The sequence below is a fragment of the Capsicum annuum genome, chromosome 5 (genome assembly GCF_002878395.1).
Source record: "Capsicum annuum cultivar UCD-10X-F1 chromosome 5, UCD10Xv1.1, whole genome shotgun sequence".
Taxonomy (NCBI): Eukaryota; Viridiplantae; Streptophyta; class Magnoliopsida; order Solanales; family Solanaceae; genus Capsicum; species Capsicum annuum.
Window position 1 is genome coordinate 201,152,737 of NC_061115.1, and position 11,555 is coordinate 201,164,291.

General features: G+C 33.8%; 2 protein-coding genes across 2 annotated transcripts; one reads left to right on the forward strand and one right to left on the reverse strand.

The window, feature by feature from the left end:
* The first annotated feature begins 298 nt into the window (after window positions 1-298).
* On the forward strand, window positions 299-5,458 carry LOC107871089 (probable sugar phosphate/phosphate translocator At3g11320). The gene is made up of 4 exons (XM_016717885.2): window positions 299-1,748; window positions 3,118-3,221; window positions 3,341-3,569; window positions 4,934-5,458. Exons 1-4 carry the CDS (start codon window positions 1,299-1,301, stop codon window positions 5,078-5,080), a joined length of 930 nt encoding a protein of 309 aa, XP_016573371.1. The 5' UTR covers window positions 299-1,298; the 3' UTR covers window positions 5,081-5,458.
* Window positions 5,459-7,029: 1,571 nt separating this feature from the next.
* On the reverse strand, window positions 7,030-10,771 carry LOC107871088 (LIM domain-containing protein WLIM2b). The gene is made up of 6 exons (XM_016717884.2): window positions 10,504-10,771; window positions 10,229-10,403; window positions 9,005-9,104; window positions 8,882-8,916; window positions 8,664-8,753; window positions 7,030-7,497 (listed from the first exon to the last, which is right to left on the reverse strand). Exons 2-6 carry the CDS (start codon window positions 10,361-10,363, stop codon window positions 7,288-7,290), a joined length of 570 nt encoding a protein of 189 aa, XP_016573370.1. The 5' UTR covers window positions 10,364-10,403; window positions 10,504-10,771; the 3' UTR covers window positions 7,030-7,287.
* Between the last annotated feature and the right edge of the window lie 784 nt (window positions 10,772-11,555).

Below are 11,555 nucleotides of genomic sequence, written 5' to 3' on the forward strand. Positions count from 1 at the left end.
TTCTTTCAATTTTTCTTTTTTTTGCTATCCACAACAACAATTAAAATATTTAGTATGTTTTATATAGTTGGATTGGGATGAAACAAAATATACGCTTTTTGTATTACTTCGAAGGCGATGTAGAACCACTAAGACAAAATTAGTTTTAATAGACTCCAATCAAAGAAAAATTCAAAGAAGAAGTAATTGACTCCTTCATTTCTTTCTTCTTCTTCTTTTTTTTATTTTCAAAAATAATAACAATTATTAATTACCACTTCCTTAACACAACATGTATACCTTATCATGATTCCATTTCATTTTAGTTGGTTATTTTTATATATATATTAAAAAATATAAATATAATATTAAATTTATTAATTCACCTTTTAAATTATTTTTAATTTATTTTACAAATAAATATAAATATTTTTTTAAAAAATTAACTATAAAAATATATAAAAAATTAATTAATATTTTTTTAATTTAATAAAATGAACAACTAACATGCTAGTAATCGAAAAGACTAGTATTAGAAAAACTCGTCTTTTACACTATTAGCACTACTCAAACACTTCGTTTTTCCAACGCGTTTTACCCCCCACCCCTCGACCCCAACCACCCCTACCCCACCCACCCTGCAAATTCGTCGGTCATCTTTCTCAATCTCCATTTCTCAATTCTCATAAACCTCTCCTTTTGATCTTTCTATATTTACTCCTACCTTTTCCCATTTTTTAGCTTTATTTCTATTTTGGTTCTTTTTTTCACATTTTTTTTGTCTTTAAATTGAATTAATTGTTGCTGAAGAAACTGAAAATCAGATCCAATTTAATGCTAAAAATGTCCTCAATATCACTTCTTGATAGATCCATTTTCATTTCTCCATAATATCTCCACTTTTTTTTTTTGGTTTCCATTTTTTTTTTTTCACTTTATTTCTCTAAATTCTGGATTTTTTTGGGGGGGTATTTTGATTCTGTAGAGTTTTTCCTTTGTGGGTTTTGTTCTTTGTGAGATTTTAGGTTGTGGGTGTTGGTTAGATCAGTTTATTTTTGACATTTTGATTTTTTTTTTTTTTTACTTTATTTCTCTAAATTCTTGATTTTTCTTTTTTTGGGGTATTTTGAGTCTATAGAGTTTTTCCTTTGCGGGTTTTGTTCTTTGTGAAATTTGGCTTGTGGGTTTTGTTCTTTGTGAGATTTTGGGTTTTGGGTGTTGATTAGATCAGTGTATTTGGTTCTATAGGGAAAATCCTTTGTGGGTTTTGATCATTGTGAGATTTGAGGTTTTGGGTGTTGGTTGGATCAGTGTGTATAATGTCTGGAGGAAAGAGTTCAGGTCAATTGTTTACAATTGGTTTAGTAACAGCTTGGTATTCATCAAACATTGGGGTTTTGTTACTGAACAAGTATTTGTTAAGCAATTATGGGTTTAAATATCCAATTTTTCTTACTATGTGTCATATGACTGCTTGTTCTTTATTGAGCTATATAGCTATTGCTTGGATGAAAATAGTACCAATGCAGACTATAAGATCTAGGGTTCAGTTTATGAAGATCTCTGCTTTGAGTCTTGTGTTTTGCACTTCTGTTGTTAGTGGAAATATCTCCCTTAGGTACTTGCCGGTATCGTTCAATCAGGCTATTGGTGCTACTACACCTTTCTTTACTGCTGTATTTGCTTACCTGATGACATTGAAGAGGGAGGCTTGGTTGACTTATGTCACTCTAATTCCTGTTGTTACCGGAGTTATCATCGCTAGCGGGGTATGCCCTTATTATATTTTGATCAAATTTGTAGTTGAATTGTGGTACTATGTCAAATGGTATTTTATCAAAATTGTAGTTGAATTGTGGTACTATGTCTAGTGTTACATTTAGCGCTAAGAAGCAAGTTCCGACAACCTATGATGAAATAGCACATGACAAAAATAGGCTGCAAATAAGAGTATTAGTAGTCCGTGAGGCTAATTTTGAGTTGGATTATTGATGTTCATTGTTGCACTATCCGACCTTGAAGGTTAAGTTAGTGTACCATGAACTCCACACCACATATATTGAATGCTTTAGCATATGTAGCGACATTATATTATGCTGACACCATTTTGGAGAACATTGATTCCAGTTACTGCTTGTTAAATTACGCTAGGTTCTTTGTCAAATACTAACTGATTTGCATCCATATTCTTTGGGGATCTAATAGTCTTGGTCTGTTTTTGGTTAGTTTAATCAACTGGACTTTAAATTCGTGCTCTTTTGATACAATCTGAAACTTTGGGAATCATAGTGGTGATTCGGCTGCATACCACCAGCTTCTTAGCTTAATAAAGTCAGCTTATTTATTCAGATGGTGCAGTATATTTAGAATGTGTCAAAAGGAATATCTTTGAGCTAGGCTTATAATAAGGACTGCATTAATTTGCTACATGGCCAAGTTTTAATACTAGCATTTTTGTTTTAACAGTCTAATACTTTGGAAGAAAATCTATCGTGCCTACTTTAGAAAGTAACATAGTTTCTATTGCAATTTGTTTTCCTTTTCATTGTTTGTTTTTCCTTCTTTCTTTTAGGGAGTGGAGGGGTGGGATTGGTGGAATATTTAAGTGGGGAATCTTTGTGTTAGCTGTGAAGAAGTACCATGAATACTCACTCCTTGATGTTTTATGATCAAGGGCGTAATACTGTTTGTAGAACTTGTCCTCTTCTATATATTGTGAACATAATATGGTCAGATAAATTGTGTTATGATGAATGAATTTGCTAAAAGAGAGGTGTTGTAATATTTATTTCCTTGTTATGGGATGGTTCTGGTCAACCTATGATTTAGAGCAAGTTCTTTCTTCAATTATATTTTTAATAGTAGCACAATGTTTAGGGGTATTCAGCCATTTTTTAGCCTTGGATTTATGAAATTATGCTGTTTACTGGATATTAAAAAAAGATCAATGTTTAGTTTGTGATAAAAGTATCTTCCCGAGCTAGGCTTGTGAAAAGGATTGCATCGATATTCTTTATGACTAAATTATAGCATTTTCCTTCATCAAAAATTGTATTAGCAGATTCATGTTATTTGTGTAATGCTGTTGGAGAATTTTTTTTTTTTTTTTTTCTGATTCATTTCAATTTATCTTCTCAGGGTGAACCGAGTTTTCATCTATTTGGATTCATAATTTGCGTTGGTGCAACAGCTGCAAGAGCACTCAAGTCAGTGCTTCAGGGGATTTTGCTCTCTTCTGAAGGGTATGTACTCCATATATTTGTGTATACTAGTGAATCTGTAGCCAAATTTTGTGCCTTTTGATGTGAACGTATCAGGCGTAGGATACGAATGCTAAAATGTTTCTTTTTTGAATCTCAAGGGAGAAGCTGAACTCCATGAATCTTCTACTCTATATGGCTCCTATAGCAGTTGTATTTCTGCTACCGGCAACGCTTATGATGGAAGAAAATGTAGTTGGCATTACATTGGCACTTGCAAGAGATGATAGTAGAATCATCTGGCTTTTGCTATTCAATTCTGCTCTGGCATATTTTGTAAATCTGACCAACTTTCTGGTGACAAAACACACCAGTGCCCTGACACTTCAGGTATTCTTCCTCATTTACTAGTCAGATTTCTTTTCAAATGAATTTGTCGTTAAGAGTCTTTTCTCTATGAATTTCATGATAACTCCACAAATTATGTGGACCTACTTATTCAAAAACTTGTCTTTTTCTTTGCTTCATCAAATATAGCTCGTCTTAGTTTGATCATTTTATTTTCTAGGAGGCACTTTCATTGTCTTCCCTTTAGATTCTAACTTCTGATAAATGTTAAGATTTTAAATTCCGCTATCTTGGATAGATTCTGCATCCCTAGTAAGCAGTCTGCATGGAGGTTTGATTTTTTCATCTATGACTTCTTTCTGCTGTTTACTTTTTCTATCTGATGTTTAGTTTGTCATCAATTTGTTATTTGAAACATTTTGGACTCCATTTCTATGCTGTTTTTTAATTGATTGTTCCAGATTTACAGTCTAGGAATTTTTTTTGCAAATGAATGCGCTTTGCATTTCTCCGCTTATTCTTAGTAGAAACAATGAAGTGAGGTGTATCAGGCACGTGAATCAAACTTGGAAAAATTATACAAAATCACAAGTAAAGGATATAGATTATGGGGTTGGTGCTGGGCACCCTCTTGACACCCTCTTGAAGTTGGAGAGGATTAGGAGTACTCAGGCTTAGCCCGTTGTAGGGAATTTTCTCTTTCCGTGACAACCCCGTAACTGGAGATAAAAGACTCATCCTCTTAAGAGTTCGGTGAGGATTTTCATGTAATGAACCATGAAGGATAGTTATATGTAGGTTTCGACCTCCATAACTAAGAAGAGGGTACCCTGTAATTTTGCACATAGATTAAGCAAAGAAGTGAAATGGTACGTATTCGTAGAGCTTGGGAATATCTTGTACATAAACAATTGGATTGTTGGATCATTTATATCTTGCCATTTGGTAGAATATAGTAGAATTTTTCATGATTCGTCCCGACTAGCTTTATGCAAAGGAAAGAGTTGAAAATGTTGCTGTTTCATGGTTTTGCGGAATGCAAAATTATATTATTTGATGAAGTAGGACATAATGGGCCAGGAGAAGTTGAACCATGTAACTTTTGGGATGTTATACAAAAGGTGCTAGAACTTTTTGTTCAAGGAAAGTGGAATCTAATTTGAAGCAAATTCATCTACATTTGGAAATGAAGGTTTTTTCCATTCGAATAGTATTTCGATGGACTTGTTAGGATACTGTCTACATTAAAATTGGGATAGAGAGGGTAAATATTTGAATGGTTTATAGTTTTATGTACCGTGATTCGCTGCATTTGCCTTTTTCTTTTTGGTTAAAGAGGTATGAGCCTTTTTTGATCTCTTCTATAGATTTTTTGTCCTTGCGATTAAAAATTGTTTGCTTTACAGGTCCTGGGAAACGCGAAAGGAGCTGTAGCTGTTGTCATATCAATCTTAATATTTAGAAACCCGGTGTCAGTTACAGGGATGCTTGGCTACGCACTTACAGTTTTTGGAGTCATACTCTACAGTGAAGCAAAGAAACGTACTAAATGAATGAGCATCGAGAATTTTCACTTGCGGCTTCTGAAATTTATTTGTTTGTTCAAGAAATGGTTCAACTTTCACGAGGCAAGTCGGATCATGCTCTTGCCATTTGGTGTCACGAGTTTTCTCCTCGAATTTATATCTTTTGCCCAGAAACCTGTGAAACAGGCTTCCCATCTGTAACAGCCAAGAGACAGTAATAGGCTGAATAGCAAGTCTTAAGAAGAAGTGACTTGATTTGTCTATCCATTCTTCCCTGGCTTGGATAGTATTGATATCTTTTGTCTTTATTCTTTCAGAAAGAATGTAAAATTGGGACTACACAGTATGTTACTATAGTTGTCAAATTGATTCATTAATGAAAAGGATCTCAAGTTTAGAAATTTATACATGGCTTCTTGTGTGTGAGGAAATACATGAAAGGTTTTTGCATTGGTTATAGTTGTGGAAGCAGCCTCTCGTGGAACTGTTGGGTAAGGCTGTATACAATAGATCCTTGTGGTCTGTCTCAAATCTCGTGCGTAGCAGGAACCACCCTTCTCCAGACCCTGTGCATAGTATTAGTTTAGTTTACTAAGTTGCTATATAGTGGATTCTCAAGTCGTATTTGTTATATAATCACTAGATTTTTTGATACAAATATAGGATTCGTGCAAGAGTTATTGAATTTCCAGAAACCCCATTCAATATCCCTCTACACAGCTCTGAAAGTACATTATATAGACCAGAAATGAGCTGGGTCTTTAGGTTGCTCCTTTAGTGCCTTACCAAAATGGAGAGTAAATTATTTTCAAATTTAGAAAATTATCATTATTTTTCACACAAACGAACTAAAAAGGTAATATTGTCGCAGACAAAATAAGTGTGTGTCTACATATTCCATTTTGCATTGCAAGTCTGACTCAAACCTTTGTTTACTGTTGTTTTTGTCCTGAGTCGGGGGTCTATCGGAAACCGCCTCTCTAGTTCGTCGGAGGTAGTGACATGGACTGCGTACATTTTACCGTCCCCAGACCCTACTATGTGGGAATACACCGGGTATTATGTTGTTGTTGAAGTATAACTCAAATGTTAAAACTTTCCTTCCAACTAATGGCAGGTGCATTTGGACTCCAAATAATGTGCACCATCCAAGTGATGGCCACTAAGATTTAACTAGTGTCATCTTGCTCCTTTTCTCCTGCGTTTTGTTTCCTTGAACTTGTTGAATATCGATAAATGTCAGAGAGGAGAGGAGCTTTGGATTGGTCGCGACACCCTTTTCTTTTTGCACCATTTGGAAGACGTGTAAATATGACCCCTTTGAGTTGAAAATACCACAGTTGAACTCTAATAGTATCACTAAGTATGTGGTAGAATAGTTGTTATCCTTCTACCTTTAGGCTTTGATTCAAGCCTCAAATACAGAACCTCTTGGTAGACAGCACTGCCTACCCGGTATAAATCCGGATTAGTTGAGCCAGTTGGTTTTGGTTTCAAGATAGAGGATACCAAAAGCATTTACAAAAATAATCTAATAGTAATGTTAAACACAATTTATTACTACTCAGCCTATTAGTGCTACATCATAGCCAGATATATACAAGCAGAAAACCTACACAAAGATGAGCATTTTTAGTAAAATGATTGACTAATAAAATTCACTCTAAGTTCAACATATCATTGATTTTCTCTTGACATTTCAGTTACATAGGTTACCATTTAAAAGATTTTGTCAATATCTAAAACAAGGGCAGTCCAGTGCACTAAAGCTCCCGCTACATGTGGGGTTCGACAAAAGGCTGGACCACAAGGGTCTATTATACGCAGCCTCAACCTACATTTCTGCAGAGCTATTTCCACCACTTAAAATTATGACCTACTAGTCACATGACAACAACTTTACCAGTTACTTCAAGACTCCCTTGCATATTTTCAATAACTGAAAAGTGATATCAACAACTCAGCCAAAACAAAGATCAAGAACAGCATGAAAGGATTATCATATAACAACACTTGTATGAACTACGCAGCTTTCGTGCCAAAGGTCATGAGAAAACAGCAGGAACATTTAACATCCAAAAGTTAAACAGCGACAGGATAAGTTTTCACAATTGTGGAACTCAGATCACACAGTAAACCAAAATGGCACACCAACTGGAGATACAACAAAAAGAAGACAAACAAATATAAAAAGACCAAGCCCTCGGGATAAAATAGCTGCCAGAGATAATAGTTTAAGAATCTGGAACTGTTGCTGCTGGACGCTTCATTGAAGCAGACTTGATTAAATGATTGTAGCTGCCTTTCTCCTTGAAAAGCTGTGAAAAATGAGGTTTGCAGTATAAAATCCCATCGAGGGCAGCATAATTTGATGGATTTAACGAGCATCCACCATGAGAACACTTGAAGCACGACTTGTGGTAACTTTGGTTCTCCACTGTTACCTGAAAAAAGTACGCAATCAACTTAGATATATGTCCAGAAATAAGTGTAGCACAAGGCCTATGGTTGAAAAATGAAAACTAGTCCATTTCGGAGTTCTGAAAAGTCCAGAAGGTACCCTTCTAAGTTCAGATTTAAACTCTCAAGAAGATGAAGGGACAATCGTTATCAAAGTTAAAATGATGAAAGGAAGCCAAAGCTCAAACACTCGGGGATATAAACAAGTTGACGTGTATGTAGTTCAATTTGAAAATTTCCAGGTTCAGAGATGGCTACACATATAGATACCAAGACAAGCACATAGGTTAACAATAATCAGATCAACTAGCTTCCTGCTGCTGGATAAAATAAGCATATAGAAGGTTCAAATGACTTTTTCTTTTTGGATTCATTACCTAGCAAATCGCGGATTTTACCTAATAAAGTTCAAGTTCTTCACCACCTTATAACTAAAAAGTGGAATTCGCTGGTGTGAGATCGCTGTGAAGACGGAATAGTAGACACAACTTACCTAGTAATTTCCGAGTTATTATTCAGTCGGATGTCTAATGAGGAAGATGGGGTAGCACACACAAAAGAAATACTAATGATCATTCTGCGAGTAAATATGCTTGAATTTTAAGGAATTCGGGTCATCTATGCTTGAGTTAACTTTCTGTGAGCCTAAATAAGATAGACGATACACACAACCACAAACTGATGATACTGGAATTTCTTACGTTCTTTATTAAGTATTTAATTTAAAGAAAGCATTCAGACACATTACAACAATTTCAACCATGCAAACTTCAACCATTGCAAATATCTAGCTTATCATCCACTCCGGCTTACTATATTGTTATTCATCCTCCTGCAGCAACAGACCCTTTTTTCATTTGAAAGAGAGATAGTCCAAAATAGAATCCTGGTTTGTATATTTATACTGTGAAGCCACTTAAAAACTAACCTGCTTTCAAGGACCACTAAAAAATGAACGGAGTTACAAGAGTATTCCACGGTGCACAATATCACCGCAGAAAAATTAGTTGAAACACAAGACCTACTATAGAGGACAGAGACAAAATTAGTTGACACACAAGACTCAAACTCCAGAAACGAAAACATTATTAAGGAAATCAGCACTTCCCAACAAAGACATCGTCATAGGGTGAAATTTTGATATTTGTACCTTCTCAAGTGGATAAGCTGTTTTACCACAGGTTGCACATTTTTCCTGCGTCCCAGAAAACATGCCGGCAGCCTTGCTAGGAGATCTTGTCTGTGTGGCGAAAGCAACAGAAGAGAGAAGAAGAGGCACAACATTACGTCAGATCTAAAAGAAATACACTATTCTTCTCTTTCAGTATGTTGTTAAACTTAGGAAGAAAAAGTTGCAAAGAAAGTTACCAGCTCCGGAGTTAACTTCTCAGCTGACTTCACAGCTATCACGAGTAAAATGCATTTTCGTATTAGATAAACTACATGGACTTTAATCTTGAATAAAGAATTAAGCAAGAAAATAACACTCACGGGATTGAAAGTTCTTGTTGAAGTTGCCAGACTCCTTGTAGAGCTGCTCAAAATGAGGCTTGCAATACAGAACACCTTCCATTGACGAGTAATTGCTCAGCTAAGTAAAGATCACAAATACATTAACATCAGTTAGTATGCATCAAAACACCATAATCTTTCCGCATTTGAACTATACACATACTACATACACTAAGACGACAACAACAACAACAAACCCACTGTAACCCACAAGTGGGGTTTGGGGAGGGCAGTGTGTACGCACACCTTACCCCTACACCTTGGGAGTTGGAGAGGCTACTTTTGATAGACCCTCGGCTCAAGAACAACATACACTAAGACAATTATTCTAAATTATTGAGCCAATAGTGACTCAAACTACAACACGTATTCCATAATGCTCCAACATCATAAATAATGGAAGATTACCCTTTTATCAATTTCCAACTCAAATCACAAAAATATTAGGATGAAAAATTGTAATCTATCAGTTAGGGGTTTGGTTCACATTAAAAGTCAAGATTTTCGATTCTGCTTCTGCCTCGATAGATTCTTTAAAAATCCCGGAAATCTCCGCTGATCTCAGCACAAATCAAGTACTCCACCTTTCAAAATCCGTACTATGACATATATAAATTGGGATTCATAAATCATGTACTCCCCGTGCCTAAATTCACAATCAAAATTAGGAAATTTGCCTCTTGATCTGAACTATGACACATAAATCAAGTACTCCCTATATCCAAATTCATAGTCAAAATTAGGAAATTTAACTCTCAAAATCCAAAACTACAGCACATAAAATCAAGAACTCCTATGTCTGAATTCACGATCAAAATTAGGAAATTTGACTCTCGAAATCCAAATTATGACACATAAAATCAAGTACTCCCTACATCCAAATCCACAGTCAAAATTAGGTAATTTAACTCTCAAAATCCAAATTATGATACATAAAATCAAGTACTCCCTATATCCAAATTCACAGTCAAAATTGCTAGGAAATTTGACTCTCAAAATCCAAATTATGATACATAAAATCAAGTACTCTCTCAGTCAAAATTAGTAAGTTTGACTCTCAAAATCCGAACCATAACACATAAATCAATTACATAGACAACATCAATCACATCAATCAACTACGGCTCAGTCCCAAACAAGTTAGAGTTCAACTATATCAACAAAATTACAATAATGTACGAAACTTTTAAGTAGTAAATATACCTTAAGAGTCCCTTTACAATGGGTACATTTGAAACAAGATTTGTGATAACTAATCCCATCAGCTGACAAAAGTTCAACTGGGTAAACTGTCTTTTCACATGCCTTGCATTTCTGTTGTGTCCCTGTAAAAGACATCACTTCCAACACCAACAACAACAAAAAAGAAATTCTAGATCTACAGAAAAAAATAAAAATTAGTTAGTTCTTGATCTGATGCAAGAAAATAAAATAAAAAATATATGGATTAAATCAGCAGAAATATATTAAGTGCATACATTGGAAGATAAAAAAAATTATTGATCTGATTAATGTTGTGGATTAATGGGAGATGAAGACTTTAGTGGAGAGAGAAGAATGTTTTATTTAGGAATATGAGCTAGAGAGAATATCTTTAGTTGGCTTATTGCTTTGACTCTAATCATAAAAATGGTCTTTACACTAATATAATGGACAACATGTAACTCTTTTATTTTATTTTTATTTTCCTTTCATATTCGATGTCTGTATTAAAGCTTGATTAATTTAAATCGCATGTTACAAATTCCATTCTGGGCAGCACTCCCAATGACTAGAAGCCAAGATATTAAGGATGGTATGTAGACTGATACTCTCTCCACCCAACAAATAACAATAGTAATACACTATTGAGTTATGCAAATCTTTTGAAAGAATAAATAATAAAGATAATTTTTATTATGTTATTTTTTGAATATAATAATTTTATATTTTAAAAGATATACTATTAGATAATGCATAAAATTTAATAGCAGAAGTAAAATAGGTAAAATATTTAAGTTGTTCATTAATTTTTAAAATTAAATAAATATTATTAGATATCTATTTTTAGTATAATGAATATCTTAAAGAAATATAAAAATTTTATTACTTTTTCTGTCTAATAATACATGTCCAATATACTAAAAATAGATATCTAATAGTACTTCTTTAGTTTGAAAAACAAATGAACAATTTACTCATTTCTACCCATTTTATTCTTAGTTATTAATTATAGTCATTAGTTAATATATTTTTAAATTATTGAATTAATTATATTCAAATGGTGATATAATAAAACTACTCATATTATTTTTATTCTTAACATGAGTTTAAATCAATAATGGATAAATATTATTGAACAGAAGGAATAGTTTCTTTATTATAAAAAAAACACTCTTTATTTAAATAAGGGTAGAATTGAAAGTCATTTATCTTCGTGATAATATAAAACAATCACTTATTTGAGAATAAAATAAAAAGACTATCACTTATTTAGGAATAAAGAAAGTACTACATTCGAGGTATGAAATAGTTGACACTATTTGACTTA